The sequence below is a fragment of the Lampris incognitus genome, assembly GCF_029633865.1.
Source record: "Lampris incognitus isolate fLamInc1 chromosome 17 unlocalized genomic scaffold, fLamInc1.hap2 SUPER_17_unloc_1, whole genome shotgun sequence".
In the NCBI taxonomy this organism is placed as follows: domain Eukaryota; kingdom Metazoa; phylum Chordata; class Actinopteri; order Lampriformes; family Lampridae; genus Lampris; species Lampris incognitus.
Genome location: NW_026611075.1, coordinates 175001 through 191510, shown reverse-complemented (window position 1 = coordinate 191510; position 16510 = coordinate 175001). Strand labels below are relative to the sequence as shown.

Below are 16510 nucleotides of genomic sequence, written 5' to 3'. Positions count from 1 at the left end.
CCATTTTGCACCAGAACGCTCACCACACATCAGCTTGAGGTGGAGAGGGAGGAGTCATTGAGCCAGTTACATGTGGAGGGGGGGTGATTAGGTGGCCAGAAGGAGAGAGCCAAGTTGGGAATTTAGCCAGGACACCAGGGGACCCCCTACTCTTTGTGATAAGTGCCGTGGGATCTTTAATGACCACGGTGAGTCAGGACCTCGGTTTAACGTCTCATCCGAGGGACGGCGTCTCCTACAGCACAGCGTCACTGCACTGGGGCATTGGGATTTGATGTGTATTTGTTTGTTTGTTTGTTTGTTTTTTATTAGGACCAGAGGGAAGACTGCCCCCTACTGGCTCACCAACACCACTTCCGGCAACGACTCAGTTTTCCCAGGAGGTCTCCCGTCCCAAGTAGCCAAGCCCACACCTGGTACATGTTGGTATGGCTGCCGGCAAATATTAATGTTATCTTATAAGACCATATTCACGTTTTATACTGCAGTTTGAATTGGTAAATAGTCATTTATGTATTTGTCTTGTTTATTTTGGAGAGGATGTCAAAACTCTGTTATTTCTGCAAATCCTCAACAACATCCTTGTGTCAGACTCAAGTCACATCTGCTTCTCTCACCGCTTTCAGTGACCAGTACTGTCGACATGGATGTGTATACGACATCCATCCATCCATCATCCGAACCGCTTATCCTGCTCTCGGGGTCGCGGGGATGCCGGAGCCCATCTCAGCAGTCGCTGGGCGGCAGGCGGGGAGACACCCCCGGACAGGCCGCCAGACACAGGAAACTGAAGGTATGACAGCCCTCATGGCCATAACCTCCGGTCTCACACATATTACGCTGTGTGTGTGTGTGTGTGTAAACGTGTGATGATAAAGACACAGCCGCCAAGCTCATGGAAACATTTTTATTTTCAAGCTGAAAGGGGATAGATCATGAAAAAGTTTCAACTCAAATGGAACAAGGAACAATTTCCTCCCGAGTGTAACATCCTCAAGATCTTTTAGAAAGTAAACACATTTTCTCTGTCTCTCTCTCTCTCTCTCTCTCCCTCACACACACACACACTTATGTAAAGGTACAAAAGAAGTACTTGAACTAAAGCTACACATTGCTAACATCAGATCACGCTAGTGTCTATCTGTGTCTATCTGGAGTCAGCATCAGATTTCAAGGTGTCCGTGTCAGTGGTCTGACCTCAGTGAACCTTGCTATTCTTCTCTGTCAGTCAAACTTTCAGAATACGACTCTGCTGGTCATGTCCAGGTAGGACCCCTGCGCGTGGGGATGGCCATGCTGGGTCTGCCTGTACAGATGCCTGAGTGAAATGGGGAGGGGCGCACGGGGGTCTTGGCACAGCTGGAGGGGGTAGGAGGGAAAGGCGGGGTAGAGGGTGGGGGGGAGAGATTGCTCAAGCTGGGGAAGAAGAGAGGTGTGGTGCAGTACCACCTCTGGAAGGTAGGGGGTGCCCGGGTTAAATTGCGACATGGCGCTTACTTCAGGAGCAAAAGAGGAGTACGAGGAGGAGGAGGAGGAGGTGGTAGTGGTCAGAGTCTGAGGGAGTGGGGGGGGAGGGAGGTGAGAGGAGATGCAGGATTGGTAGGACGGAAGAGGAAAGGAGGATGATTGATGGATAAAAGATGAGGGAGGAGGGGGCGGGGCGATGGGTGGGGCCTGAGCTTGACTGACAGGCAGGACAGGGTGGCCTGAGCCGGGGCTCACATCCGAAAAAGATGGATTCTGAGCTGGAGGAAGGAGAGAGGAGAGAAGAGGAGGCATATAACCACCAAGGGAGGACAGGGAGCATGGCCCAGAGGTACCAGATTGGTTCAGAATCGTCTGGTTGAGATGCCCAGGCTGGTTTTGGTCAGGCAGAGACTGAGACGATAGCTGGTTTGGGTCTGGGTCTGCGGGGAAGGAGAACACAGTGGCGCTCTGAACCAGAGGAGAATTATCCTCGCTGGGTGGAGCCAGCAGCGGGCGGGCCGACAGCGGTTCCGACGAACAGGCAGAGGAGGAGGAGGGGGAGGAGGGAGGCGGGGTCACGGCGAGAAAGGGGGAGGGGTTTTGCTGTAGCGAAGAGGAGGAGGATAGGATGGGGTGAAAGGAGGGTGAAGAGTGAGGAAGAGGAGCAGTAGAGAAGGCGGTGAATGGCTGAAGACTCAGGTGATCAGACCTGTGGAGGAATAAACACACACACACGAACGTCAGAATACTAACGTGGATACATAACTGTCTGTAAATATGTCTGTGATGGTCTCTTATATGTCTAAATAACTAACTTATCATTAATTTATGTATTTATTTTATTTTATTATTATTTTATTGATTTATTTTTAATACCATTCACTACTGTCATTTTTGTACCATTACAGTAATACTAGTCGTAGTAACTAGTAGTAAGTAATAGTAATACTAGTACTAATACTACTTATTAGTATTACACTAGTAACTAGTATCAGTACAGATAGTAATAATAATGTCATTACTATTGATATTACTAACTGTTGCACCTGCAGGTGATGCCGAAACAAACAATACCCGACAAGCTGGTTTTTACTAAAACCTTTTCTTCCTGTACTCTGGTTAGGAGGGCATCTGCTCGGTGTACCCCCCCCCCCCCGAATAACAACTTTATCCTTTTTCACCCACCTGTCAATCAAACTGCTGGCCATTTCACTGCCCGGCACATCCTGCATCCCGTCGGCCAGGTCGACAGCGATGTCGGACATCTGGGATGTCATGAACGCCTGCTCCGGGTCCAGCGGCTCCCCGGGGACCCGAGGGTCCCGGTAGGGCGCGTCCTCCGCTCGGTACAAGCAAGAGGGGAGGGAGTCGAGGACCAGGGCCTGCAGGTCCGCGGGGCTGGGGTCGGCAGTGGCGGTCTGGGGCAGGAGCTCAGAGGGGTCACACGGGTCGCAGCTCACTGAGGCAGAGGAACGGGTCAGGAGGTGAGAAGAGGACAACGCGGAGGGTCGGCGGAGAGAATGTGCGGAGCGTCGTTACTCACCGATGTCTCGGGTCTCCGGCGTCGTCTCGGACATCTTACGCTTCTGACGGGCATCTCGCTGTCTGCAAAGGTAGAACATGTGTGTTACTGATACAGCCATTCAGTGTGTGTGTGTGTGTGTGTGTGTGTGTGTGTGTGTGAGAGAGAATTTACAACAGTTCTTTATTTATTTATTTATCTGCCTATCTGTCTCGTTTTTCTCCCCAATTGTTCTTGGTCAATTACCCCACTCTTCCGAGCCATCCCGGTCGCTGCTCCACCCCCGCTCTGGGTGGTGGTAGACTGCAGACATGTGGTAGTCTGCTGGTCCGGGGAGGTGCTGCAGACTACCACATCTCTCCTCCCATACATGTGGAGTCGCCAGCCGCTTCTTTTCACCCGACAGTGAGGAGTTTCACCAGGGGGACGTAGCATGTAGGAGGATCACACTATTCCCCCCAGTTCCCCCTCCCCCCCCCCCCGAACAGGTGCCCCGACTGACCAGAGGAGGCGCTAGTGCAGCGACCAGGACACACACCCACATCCGGCTTCCCACTCGCAGACACGGCCGATTGTGTCTGTAGGGACGCCCGACCAGGCCGGGGGTAACAAGGGGATTCGAACCACCGATCCCCGTGTCGGTAGGCAACGGAATAGACCGCCACGCCACCCGGACGCCCTTTCAACAGCTCTTTATCTAACGAGGAAACCCTCCTTTACATTAACATGCACAAAAAGGCTTCAACCTCTATCACTGAACCGAGATCAAGAGCGAGAGAGAGAGAGAGTGTGTGTGTGTGTGTGTGTGTGTGTGTGTGTGTGTGTGTGTTACTTTTTGCAGTTCATGCCATCTTCTCTGAATCCTTTAGCAAAGGGATTGGAATTTATCTTCAACTGTGTGATCTGGAAATGCACAAAGGTCAGGGTTACTTGGGTAACGCGTACACACACACACACACACACACACACACACACACACACTAGCGCAAACTGATAACGCCACATACACACGCATGCTAACACATTCCTGCAACACTACACACATGTCAAGAAGTTTCGTTAAATCGGTGGTTCTGAACTTCCTGTCTGGCGGTGTGGTGTGTTAATGTCTCCCTGGCCAACAGGAACCAGCCACATCACAGTGACCACATCGCCTTCGAGACTCCCGTTACACACGAGTCCTTCGGTAGGAATCGAAGCTAACTGAACACCCCTCCTACGGTCACGGTAGATGACCGTCAGAAGCTGGAGCTCTGACCTTTGACCCCCTTAGTACCGGTTTCTTGTAACGTTTTTATGAGAAGATGACTGCTCTCTCTGGTCTCTCTACAGAAGGGTGTCTCGGATGCGACTTTACCCTGGAGTTCTGGTAGGCAGTAACGGTGAGGAACAGGGTCTCGGAAAAGGTGAAGGAGTGCTGCCCGCCCCCCCACCTCAACACGTCCCGGGCCTCGATCACATGGACCCTGGGTTGGTACCGGTGCAGAGAGTGGAGGATGATCTGGAGGAAGACGACGGGAAAATAAAGGTTTGAGATAAAGGCAGTCAAAGGATTGTTCCTAGCTCCGGTTTTAAATGTTATTTATTAATAGTTCTCTCCACACTGTGGTGTAAGGTCACAGGGTCAGTCAGGAGCAGGTGGGGGGGCACACCAACAACCCCACAACAGACACACACCGGTCGACACTCACATGTCCGTGGGCGTCCAGTGTGTTGTTGGTGAGCTTGGCTCGGTGGAAGGAGACCGCACGGCTCTGCCAGTGGGCGCCAGTGGCCGGCGAGTCTGGGTGGATGAAGACCCGGTCCGGGAGCCGGGCCTCGGCCCCGCCCACGGCCTGCCAGGCGTCGTTGTGGAAACGGTAGCGGGAGTTGTCCACGGGGATGATGTCCAGCAGGAGGATGTAGCGCAGAGACTGGTTCAGACCCGACAGCCGAACCCTCAGTCCGGGAAACATCCGCCTGAGGACAGGAAGTCCGGCGAAGCTCACGTTTATACCACATAACGCAGAAAAGCACACGACTACAAAAACATCACAATCACGACAGACGGGGAGACTGCAGGAGGTCACGATTGCGTTATCATGGTGCGGGAACACCTCACGGGGTTTTAGCAGTCTGGTTTTGTTCCGGCTCTCATTAATTTAACCCGAAAAACGTGTAAAGTTAAAACCGAGTTTAACCAATTCATTATAAAACAATATGAAGGACCTCACCGTCCCTTCTTGGTGATGATCATCTCCGTGCCGACGGCGCTGAACTGTTTCCATAACGACACATTCTCCAGCTCCATCTTCACCTCCTCTTGGGCTTTGCTGGTTGGCTCGCCAGGGACCGGGGGCGGAGCCATCAGCCTCGAGGGGAGGGCCCTCGCGGCCATGTCACAGGGAGCGGGAAACAGTGGCCTGTGCGGGGCCACTTCTCTGTCTGCGGTAAAGCAGAATGGACGATGGGTACGTCAGAGCAGACCGGAGACCGGCACGCTGACGTCTGTTGACTAGCAGAACGCTCCGCCAGCCACGATTCATCTCCGAAACTGGGCTTTTATACCAGTATGTATGATTCTGTAGTCAGGGAACCCACACCTTTCCAACGTAGATCATACGAAACTGATCTATACTTAGCACAAAAAGTAAGGAAATGTGTGTTTGGTAGAGTATGTCTTTGTTGTAACAATGCTTCTTGGCAGTAAATCTCATACCGTTGGAAAGCCTGTTTATGTCCCTTTTAGATGGCGCCACATGTGTGAGGAACATGTGGGATGAGCAGCAGAGCTGAGTATGTGGGCTGCACCCATGAACAATTTGCCAAATCTTCTCTGCCAATGCCAAACAGCTTGTTTTGCTGCTGCTATCGACTCTTGTGTTGAGCTCCTGGTACCCCAGGTGCTGCCAACCAGCTGCCTGGTATCAGATTTACTGCCAAGCAGCATCGTTACAACAAAGACATCATCTACCAAACACACATTTCCTCACTTTCTGTGCTACGTTTAGTCCAGAGGGGCCACAACATTTCCAGAGCTCAGCCTGAGGAGGCTTCTGGAGTTGACTACTTCCATTTTAAAACTAGCAGTGTTTAACAGCAGAGAAAAAACTATAAATTATCTTTTTTCAACCTGAAATGTGACGACTTTTCCTACAGGGACCCCAACATGAGAACAAGTGAAAGTGTTTTTGTTCATATTTCTACACCACTAGGGTGCTAAGGTTGCCGTAAGGGTCGTTTTGACCCTCGGACACGTGTGGGTCATGTGTGACCCGATAGAAACGAGGGGCGTCCGCTGATTAAATGCCGTTTTCCTGCACGGCGAAGAGGGGAAAACCCAGACGGTCACACAGTTTGCGACGAATGACAGGTTGTCTCTGCGTGCAAAAAGATTCGGGGGGTTTAAAATCCTAACTTAAATAACTTAGAGGTAGAATGAAGGCGGGTCATCAATGACCCTGAAGACGAGGGCAGTGCCCAATGTGTGGACAACACGAGGGGGTAACTATAATGTACACGGGGGGCCTCGGGAACAAAATGAAACCACCATAAGAGTAGACATTCTCCTGCATAGCCTCGTAGCGCTTCACTTCCTGCGAGAAAATCACAGAAAAACACCCCCCGGTGGTCTCCACAACCCATGTTGGGACCCACCGAAACCCGAAACTGCTTTCCGGCATTGGCTGGGTGAGCCGTCGGGCTCATTGACTCGTTAATGTGCGTTTGTGTGTGGAGGCTGCCGACGGTGAGTTCGTTCTTTGAGGGTGTGGAGATTTTTTGGTGTCTCCGTTGTGTTACAGATATTATACGGCATATATTTGAACCCGCGTCAGAACGTCGCGAGGAACGATGTGGGGAAAAACGCACCGACTCACCTCTGTAGAAGCAGTCGCCCATTCTCGGAGGCCCCAAGGACAGACTGGGAAACATCTCCACACTCAGCATCGTTACTTTCCTAGCTCTCCCTCAAAGCTATCCGCTCTTTTATACTCCTCCAGTGCTGTGAGCTGTCTTAAAATCCAGGTGACTGAAGATCCTCTTTTTCCTAACAAGAACCCCAACTTTTCTTCTCTCTCTCTCTCTCTCTCTCTCTCTCTCTCTCTCTCTCTCTAGGTCTTGCGTTCACCCCGCAGTCCCCGTCCGAAGAAGCCCTGGGTGCCGACGGCTTGTGTTAAATAGGTGAAGACGGCTTCACACTTTGGGGCCAAATGGCCCCGTTTTCACACATTTCTTGGTTCGCCTCTCCCCTCGCCCTCTCCCTCCCTCGCTCCCGCCTGGTATGTAAGGCCACAACAAAGCAACGGTGTGTGTTATTTCACGCCAGGAGAAACGCAGCGAACACCTGTATCTGTTTTCTCCGGCTTCATCGTGAGTCTGCAGGCCCGTCGAACAGACGGTGCTTCGACCGCACAACCCCGGTCGAGGTGTCTTTGAGCAAAAACACCGCAATCCCTTCCAGCCTCGGGACTTCCGCTGCTGCAACCCTGACCTCTGACCTCCACGACAGAGAGGGGGGAGATTTTACTACAGGCAAAAATATGAGTTTTTATGACCATTAAGGTTTTCTGCAGATGTAGCACATCTTACTGTTATTCTGGTATCTATATTGTTTTGTTACATACAGGGCTTGTCTTCCACACAAACGGGGGCCGTGTGGGTGTTACCGGCGGGTCCCCGGCGTTTCGGGGGGGACCCCGGCCGTCACGGCAGGGAGCGGGGCCTCATATGTAGGCGGAGGAGGGAGACAGTTTGGCCCCCCGGCTGCAATTTGGTCAAAAACAAACATTGTTGTCTAGGAGTTGATGTGCAAACCTCCGGCGTTGGGGCAAGTGTAGCGTTGAGTGTTTTTTGTTACCGTTTAAGTGAAGCGTTTTTGGCACCGAGACCTTTATTCATTAAAAAAAAAGCAAAACGAGAACTCGGCACTAAAGAGGTGCAACAATATGTGACACAATGTTACATTATGTAACAATATGTAACCATACGCCGTTATGACCAGCGGCGATAATGTGTGGATCTTATCGTCTGCGGTTTTGTGGGAGTAATTTTTGCCCGAGGATCATTAGTATTTATAGTTATTGGAGAATATTCCTATTTTTTTTGGTTTGATCCGCCCCACGTTGGCAGGGACGTAAAGACAAGTGAAGGCTTTGGTTTGAGGCCGAGTTGCAGAAGAGCTTCGTGGGATTGACTCTGACAGCTGGGGTGGAAAGAGTCCTCATGTTATTCTAGTTGCTGTTTTCCTTCCCCGTGTGTGTGTGTGTGTAGGTGGGGTGGGGGATGAATGGTGTTCAGCAGAACAGAGTGGAAGTAGAGGCGTAAATACCTGCTGAGAGAAAGAGGGGGGAGGGGGGGGGAGAGAGGGGGAGAGTCATTACCTTGTGTGTTAATGTGTTTATGGGTGACAGGTGTGTCAGAGCCTCAATTAAGAGTGATGGTGGAGCCTCTTCACCAGCTGTCATTTGTTTCATTCAGCTGTGTGTGTGTGTGTGTGTGTGTGTGGGGTGGGGGGGGGGGGGTGTTGGTTGTTTTCAGTGCTGTCGGTTCCGCCGGTCCCTTCTTCCACACGTACGTGCTAAGCGGTTCTTCGTTTACACGTTTGGGTTGCAGAGGTCACGAGATTATGTGGCAGGGAACACTGATCGTTCTCATCTTTAAGACGTCGGTTATTTCAGGCTGGTGTACAATTTTCGGAAGCTCCCGCACAGCCATTATTCGAACCGCTTATCCTGCCCTCGGGGTCGCGGGAGCCTATCCCAGCAATCATGGGGCGACAGGCCGGGGGGGACACCCTGGACAAGCCGCCAGGCCATCACAGGCCCCCCCCCACACACACACACCTAGGGACAATTTAGTACGGCTGATTCACCTGACCTACACGTCTTTGGACTGTGGGAGGAAACCGGAGCACCCGGAGGAAACCCACGCAGACACGGGGAGAACACGCAAACTCCACACAGAGGACGACCCGGGACGACCCCCAAGGTTGGACTACCCCGGGGCTCGAACCCAGGACCTTCTTGCTGTAAGGCGACCGCGCTAACCACCGCACCACCCGATGTTCCCACACGATGCGATCATATGTAGTCCCGCCTGAGGAACATACATAAATCTCCAACCAGAGGGAGCGCCTCTCCGCTGCTCATCAGGTGAAAGCTTTTTCCACTGTCTTGGTTATAAATCGTGTTTAAATCCACATCAGGGCGTGCAGAGATTAAAACATGTTGTGTGTTATTGCAGATCACAAAATACAAACTGCTGCCGTCACTTTTTACCTACAGATCCATGGTTGCGTCTTACCCGACACGCACTGCGGACTATTTTCTCAGTCCACGGGACCTTTTTATTTACAAGTAACTTTCCAGAAATCCATCAAGAGCAGCACAGTTTCTCTCCGTGGCAATAAACAGACCAGAAACCTCTGGAAGAAAACTTGTCTTCAGCCTACAGATGTGTTTTAATGACTGATGTGTGACTCCTTATGTTTTCCAGACAACGGTGTAGCAGAATTTATCGGGTTCAGGCTGGTTCGGCACCCCGCTCAGACCACCTCTAGCGGATCTCTGTCCGCCTGTGAAATCGCCACGGTGACGGAGTCAGGCAGCCGCATGGCCAGCCTCTCCCTAAACACGGTCAGGAAGCCCCGCTCGCTGTTGCTATGGTCGCTGAGGATGACACTGGTTCCCCTGGAGACAGCGTCCAGCACCTCATGGTGGGACATCTCACCTGCAACACACACACAATAGGAAACAGACAGATACACTGACGTATGAATGACCTCCTCAGTAAATCAACAACGCTTCTGAGCAGGATGCGTGAAGAATATATATTTATTGAGCTTATCAAACATATGGCCACCCGAGTTTGTAGGAAGCCATGTGTCGCATTGTGTCCATAGATGCTTCTGTGCAAAGATCAACTTCCCTTTTCCCCCTTGCTAGAAGAGATGCAGAGACAGGAAGCTCCACCCTACCTGTGACGTACAGGTCCGCTTTGACTCCGCTCAGTACCGAGGCACCAGAACCAGCGCACACAGCCGCGGTACACACCGTGGACTCTATAAAACGGTAACACACCAAACAGTCACTCTTCCACTCCGTCGCTACACAGTTTACATTCAGGGGGTTTAGAGACCCCTCTAAGAAGCAATCAGAACTTGTTTCAAGACTCATTTAAACCACCAACTGTAAACGCTGTGTTTGTGTCACTGTCTTTGTCTGTCTGTGTATGTGTATGTGTGTCTTCCAGCTCACCCACTGTCTGTCCTGCACCCAGGGCCAAGCGGACGTGATTTAGGCCAAGGTGAGACTTCATTTTCTGGACGGCTGTTGCCACAGTTACAGGCTCTTCCAAAACGCTGAGACGCCCTTGACCGTGGCCTGGGAGAGGTGGCTGTCGAGGAGGAGGGGGGGGGTCATGAATACACTGATTTATTGAAACTGACTTCACTGATTGGCAAGCCTTCAACCAGAAAGAGAAGGACTAGTTAGTGGCCCCCCTGAGCTGAAATGAAAACCTGCTGTCCAGAGAACAGTGAGTGAATCTTAAGTTTTGAAACCTTCCATGCAATACGGGAAACGGTTAACGGCCACATTTCTGCTGTAAACCCAATAATCCATCTGACAAGAGATCAGTTCAATGTGGAAAACTCAACCGCAAATCAGGATTTCGGTTTCTGTGTGTGTTTAAAGATCCCATCATCCTTCGGGGCTTAACTTTTGTGATCCTACAGTTGAGGAGGGCTTATTAAAGCCAAATTGGTTTTGAAATATCCTGGGATGGCAATACTTTTCTCCGGATTTCTGAGCTGTTTGAAGGTGAAGGAGGATTTCTGTACTGCAGATCATTTAATTATTGCTCTGGGTATAAACTTTTTTTTTCTCCACATGGGGATCAGAGGTCATAGTGGGGGCTGGTAGGAATTCAGTGTTTTGCTGTAATGGAGCCAAAGGTTTGCAATCGATTAAGGAGAATATTCCTGCTCCCCTAACCAGGTTTAGTGACCCCAGGCTGACAAACGGCATTGAAAATACCTTGTGCTGTTTGGTATGGATATCAAAGCATCCCTTGAAATTCCTAACATGTCTGTGTGTCTGTTTGAGTGTCTGTCTCTCTGCCGGTCTGTGCCTGCCAGACTGTCTGCCTATCTCTGTCTTTCCCTCTATCGCTGTAAGTTTTCCATCAGCTAGGAGGGACATGTTGATTCTGTACCTTCTGCAACTGTAGAATGCTGAGGGAGTGGCTGGGACCAACTTGTCGTAGCACAGTCTGAACACTAGAGGTCAGCGCTGAGTCACTGCAGGTCACACTGACGTGAACCAAACTGCTGTCTGAACTGAGGCCAAACCAGAGAAAAGGATATTTCATTCAAAATGGAGGAAAATTCAATTCATTCATCCATTATCCAAGCTGCTTCTCTTGCTCTCAGGGTCGTGGGGATGCTGGAGCCTATCCCAGCAGTCATTGGGCGGCGGGCGGGGAAACACCCTGGACAGGCCGCCAGGCCATCACAGGGCGAAAACGCAGTTCACATTCCAGTAAGTATGAAGCCATATGCACAAATACATGTATACCACTTTAAAAACACACAAACTGCATACACACCTGTTGACTGAGTACTGCAGCAGGGTTCTGCTGTCAGCTCTCCTTAGTTCTTCCATGATGTCATTCAGTTGTGCGTCATTCCTGACAGTGAATTCCAGTTTGTGACTGTGAGGGGCGCTACCGTGGGCCTGGCTCAGTACAGACACCTGGCCACTCCCTGAGAGAGAGAGAGAGGGACAGACAGACAGACATGGACCCTCAGAGATGGAAAAAAGCTGTAGAGGCTCAAATGGAAGTTTGGTTACTTAACCAGCGAGTTAGTTTCAGGTGTCTGTTAACCTGTACACTCATTAAATATAGAAGGATGGGTATGAGTGACCCTCACCAAGTCCTGCTACCAGCCAGTCGTTCACACCCCCCTTAACGCTGTCCCATGAGGTGTGAGGAGAAAACACAGCCATCCCACCCTCTATGGCCCGAACAGCCAATCGCTGCTTCCAGTCGCCCTGAACCAGACGCTTGACTGGCCGAAACAACGGCGGGTGGTAGGAGATGATGAGGTCACAGCTCATGGCCTCTGCTTCCTCCATGACGGCGTCAGTGAGGTCATTGGTCAGTAAGATGGTTTTGATTGGCCGGGCTCTGCTCGGCTCAACCAACAGGCCGACGTTGTCCCACGACTCGGCCAGTGACAGAGGAGCGAGCTTCTCCAGCACTACAAGAACTTCTTGAAGATCCATTGGGCCGGTGGGATGAGCAGAGCGAGAGAGAAACCGTCTGAGAGGAAAGGGGAGGTGGAGAGAGGGAACCAGAGGAGCGAGGATGGGTTGAATGGAGGAAGATGAAGGGAAAGAGGGACGGAAGGACGGAGATGTGGAAAGAGAGATGAAGGGAGAGCGAGATGTGCGGGCTGTTGTATGGGTCAGGGATACAAATCTGCCACAAACTCTGGTACATCCAGACAACATGGGTGTAAACCTGCACAGACAGGAGACAGACAAGTTACACGGACAGATTGTAAAGTATGACGTTATTAATCACGGGAAGGATGTGTGCTGAAAGTTAGCTCTCACACTCCCCCCATCAGAAAACTAATTTGAGTAAAACCTCATAGAGGATGACAAACTACCCAATACCCCAAAATAAATACAAAAGACTCAGTTGTCCAGTTATGTTGGGTTTTTTTGCAGCTCAGGAGACTCCAAGATGAGTTCAATTTTATCCAGTAGAAATTTGGGGACTGTCATACATGCTTTTATTTCCTCTCGTTTGGACTATGGTAACTCCCTTTACACATGTCTGAGTCAGCGGTCTACATACATTACAGCTCATCCATAAAGCAGCAGCCAGACTCCTCACCGAAGCCAGAGAGAGAAAGAGCACATTACTGCTATTTTAACTTCTCGTCACTGGCTCCCGGTAAATGTTAGCGTTGATTTTAAGATATTACAGTTAACTTTTAAGGCCCGCTCTGGACTCGCACCCAAGAACATTTGAGATCTTCGGACACCATACGTGCCATTCTGCAATCTAGGCTGAGGACAAAGGGTTGACCGGGCTTTTTCTGTTCGGGCCCCTACACTCTGGAACCACCTGCCTGAGGCGATCAGACTGGCCAGCTCCTTATCCTCTTTTAAATCCCTCTTGAAAACAGACTTTTATACGTGTGCTTGCTCAGGATTTGTGGTCTGGATTCATCATTTCCTTTTCTTGCTTATATTTTATTACTTTATGTATTGATTATTTCAATTATTTTGTATTTTATTGTACTTATTTTGTTTTTTCTCATATGCAGCTCCACTTGCTTTTATATTTCCTCCCCGAATGTTCTTTAACTTATCAACTGTTTTTAAATTGTTTTTCTTATCGTAGTTTGTCAATCAATCAATCAATCAATCAAGTTGCATTTTTATAGCGCTTTTCTAACTCTGTCAAAGTGCTTTACAATTAATTCACACACACACACACACACACGTCTACCACCTTTTTTGGTCGTGTAAAGCACTTTGTAACTTTGTTTTGAAATGTGCTATACAAAGTCATTGTTATTATTACAACTAATACCCCAAACAATACAACAACGCTAAAAGAAGAATCAATTTAACAAAGACAAAGGCTCCAGCATCCCCCTGCAACCCCGAGAGCAGGATAGGTGGTTGGATAATGGATGGAAATGAACTAAAATAAAAGCGTCGCCCCACAACCTGTCAGTCACAGTGACAGCTTCCCTCGCGGAGCCCTCATCGCCTCGAAACGTTCGCTGCTGCAGGGACCCCCTGCTGAGGCGTCCATCACAATCACACCGCACAGGCCTCTATCGTAGCTTTACTTTACACTGAACCCTTTCTGGGATGCATATCGTTTACTCATCGCAGTAAAACCCCCTCCCACTTTTTTTATTTTAATTTTTAATTTTTAACGCACATGTAAATGTTGTCACTGCTGTTCAGCGTTGCAGACTAGTTTCGTCTCCCGCAGTTTGAGAGCGGTGGAGTTTTGTCTAAGCACGAAAGAGAAAGGCTGTGTTTAGAAGCGGAAGTTGGCGTCACGGCCCAGGGTTTATTTAACCGGAAACCGGCGAGGGGGGAGCAGAAGAAGAAGAGCTGCGGCAGGTGACGCGCTCACAAGCGGGGGGCGCCGTCGCAGCGTGGAAGCTAAGACGGGCTACATGCTAACCGGAAGCCACCGCGCACTGTTTTCAGACGCACAGCGCTGACAAAACACGTGTACGCTGCATACGCACCCTTTATCCCCGGCGGTTACAAAGCAGAGTACGCCGCGAACAGACTTAAAGTTTAAGGAGGGGAGGGCGTGACTTACCTTCGGTTCCTGAGTGGCGAGACCGGCGACTGACTTCCGTATTCCGGTTCCTGTATCGGGCTTGTGATTGGCTGCGTCAGATGTCAATCAGCACAAGGCGTCGCCGGTGGGAAAAAGTCGATTAACACTTTGTTTCCCGGGTTAATTGAGGCGGGGAGCAGAATACCGGTGTGTTTTACCGAAGAACATGCACTTAGTATGTTTTTACAGTTATTTAGTTATAATTAGTAGATCAAGCAGAGCCGCATTTTTTCTTTCTTGCGTTCATTCATTCATCCATTCATTATCCAAACCGCTTATCCTTACTCAGGGTGGCGGGGATGCTGCAGCCTTATTATTACGCCATATTATGACGTAATGGGAGGTTTTGAGCACACAATGAGAGATTTTGAGCACAGAAAAATATATTTTGCAAGCACGTACATTATAGTGTAACGTGCATGAATAAGGAGACACGCTGGCCGCTGGCTGGCGAGTCTGAGCCTTTAGTCGAGCGGTTAGCGATGCCTCCTGCGGTGCGGGCGATACGGGTTCGCGTCCTGGCCGCGGCACTTCCTGTGGTTGCGTTGTCCCCCGAAATCGTTACAATATTGTAACGGTGCATGGCCAGCGTGTCTTCTTATCCATGCACGTTACACTATTTTGAAAAGAAATTGCACTTGAGCAAACAAAAATCTATTCTGTGCTCAATAAATGGCACAAATATAACGCCATAGAAACGATCTTAACATCAGGTAAATGATAAGAGTTGCATGCGCGACAACGGGGTAGAGGCTATTTGGACTCTGAAAGGATCAGCTGTGTTTTTGTGAAGACGTGGCTCAGCAGAAATTAGAAAGTACGTTTCCCGCAGAAAGGCTTAACCAGATGTTTTGTGAAGCTGTTACCGTGGTTGAATTGTGAGTTGTGTTCTCTCATCGGCCTTCTCAATTTTTACAGGGAAAATTTTGCAAAAAAAAGAAGTTAAAAGCATCAAAAAGTTGCACACATCCTTAAATCCCCTTATAGGCCTCTAGCTAAACAGTTTAATGATTAAATTAGGTTTCAGTCTTAATGAATGGGGGTAGATGTGTGTCAAAGTTTGAAGAAGAATAAATGAACCAAGTTTACTGTGCTAGCATGAAGCTATCCATTTAATAAAGGCTTTGTAGGATGATAATAATAGCAATAATAATAATAGTGAATTAAAAAAAACATGTCCTGGTGTCTGGATAGAAATCCAATTAGACTCCAGGGGCTTCATGTATATCAGTTGTTACTATGGGCAAATTTGTGCGTACACACCCATGGCATTTTTTTTCGTGCCCTCTAGTGGATTGTCTGACAGGCAGCAGCAAAGCATGATGGTTATTTGTAATTCCTTCTTCCTAACATCTACTGTCTACCAGCCGATCGGTGTCTAAATTCAGGGGTCACCCAGGTTCAACACTGGTCTCTGACACAAACTTCAGGGCTAAACAATCCCACGGGTGTGTACGCACAAATTTGCCCGTAGTAACGATTGATACACGAGGCCCCGGTTGTTTTTCCCCGGGCCCTGTGGGGGCCTGTCCAGGGTGTCCCCCCCGCCTGCCGCCCAATGACTGCTGGGACAGGCTGCAGCATCCCCGCGACCCTGAGAGCAGCATAAGCGGTTTGGATGATGGACGGATGGATAATAATAGTGTGCTCCTTTAAGCTAATCCGTGCGCTGTTGTGTTGTTAGCCGAGTCTGGGGGCTGGGGGTGACTCGAAGAAAGATTTAAACGTGGAGGCGTCTCCGGTGGTGTCTGGTTAAGTACTGCTAGTTGGCAGACATTGAGGATTTTGTTTTGTGATAACTCATCAAGCTGCCCGGACGGCGCCGCGTCACGCCGCAGCTTGTTTTACACGAGAGGCGGTATATTTTCACAACATTATGACAGTTTTGTCAGATTATCGTGAAGCGGAAAAGAGCAGAGGGCTTTGATAAGCCGTATTGACCCCTGCGGGCCTGTCGGTATTAGACGAGGCACCCCCGGACTGATCTTTCCCAGAAGATTTGATGGGATTTTGGTGCCGGGCGGAGGGGGTGTGACTGATTTCGGTCCGGATTGGAGAGAGTGGAGGAGATAAGCGACGGCGATGGAAGATTAAAGCAGAGGTCAATCAACAATACTGTGGATGGCAACGCTGAGCGGGAGAGACACGGGGGGG

General features: G+C 49.8%; 2 protein-coding genes across 5 annotated transcripts; both read right to left on the bottom strand.

Annotated features, from left to right (window-relative positions):
* Positions 1–1236: 1236 nt before the first annotated feature.
* On the bottom strand, positions 1237–6916 carry tbx6 (T-box transcription factor 6). Its single transcript, XM_056301675.1, has 8 exons — positions 6847–6916; positions 5203–5413; positions 4681–4948; positions 4347–4490; positions 3822–3892; positions 3011–3072; positions 2653–2926; positions 1237–2176 (listed from the first exon to the last, which is right to left on the bottom strand). The coding sequence occupies exons 1-8, from the start codon at positions 6914–6916 to the stop codon at positions 1237–1239; spliced, it is 2040 nt and encodes a 679-aa protein (XP_056157650.1).
* A 2385-nt stretch (positions 6917–9301) lies between these two features.
* Positions 9302–14341, bottom strand: nif3l1 (NIF3 NGG1 interacting factor 3-like 1 (S. cerevisiae)). Of its 4 annotated transcripts, none has more exons than XM_056301666.1 (7): positions 14336–14341; positions 11901–12493; positions 11576–11732; positions 11183–11306; positions 10225–10363; positions 9945–10028; positions 9302–9697 (listed from the first exon to the last, which is right to left on the bottom strand). In XM_056301666.1, the coding sequence occupies exons 2-7, from the start codon at positions 12481–12483 to the stop codon at positions 9513–9515; spliced, it is 1272 nt and encodes a 423-aa protein (XP_056157641.1). In that variant the 5' UTR covers positions 12484–12493; positions 14336–14341; the 3' UTR covers positions 9302–9512. The 4 variants fall into 4 exon arrangements, with proteins under 4 accessions (XP_056157641.1, XP_056157644.1, XP_056157643.1 ...); XM_056301669.1 differs by lacking the exon at positions 14336–14341 and adding an exon at positions 14259–14290; XM_056301668.1 differs by lacking the exon at positions 14336–14341 and adding an exon at positions 13720–14227.
* Positions 14342–16510: the final 2169 nt, after the last annotated feature.

Bases quoted from the DNA above. Each gene is read 5' to 3' on its own strand.
- nif3l1 (XM_056301667.1), bottom strand. The intron at 11,307-11,575 runs GTGTGTATGCAG...GTTTGGCCTCAG, and splicing joins CTGCAGTACTCAGTCAACAG to TTCAGACAGCAGTTTGGTTC. The intron at 10,029-10,224 runs GTGAGCTGGAAG...ACCGTTTTATAG, and splicing joins GGGTGCAGGACAGACAGTGG to AGTCCACGGTGTGTACCGCG.
- tbx6 (XM_056301675.1), bottom strand. From the start codon at position 6,916: ATGCTGAGTGTGGAGATGTTTCCCAGTCTGTCCTTGGGGCCTCCGAGA. The intron at 3,073-3,821 runs GTAACACACACA...CTACCTTTGCAG, and splicing joins GATGGCATGAACTGCAAAAA to ACAGCGAGATGCCCGTCAGA. The intron at 2,927-3,010 runs GTGAGTAACGAC...CCTCTGCCTCAG, and splicing joins GCCGGAGACCCGAGACATCG to TGAGCTGCGACCCGTGTGAC.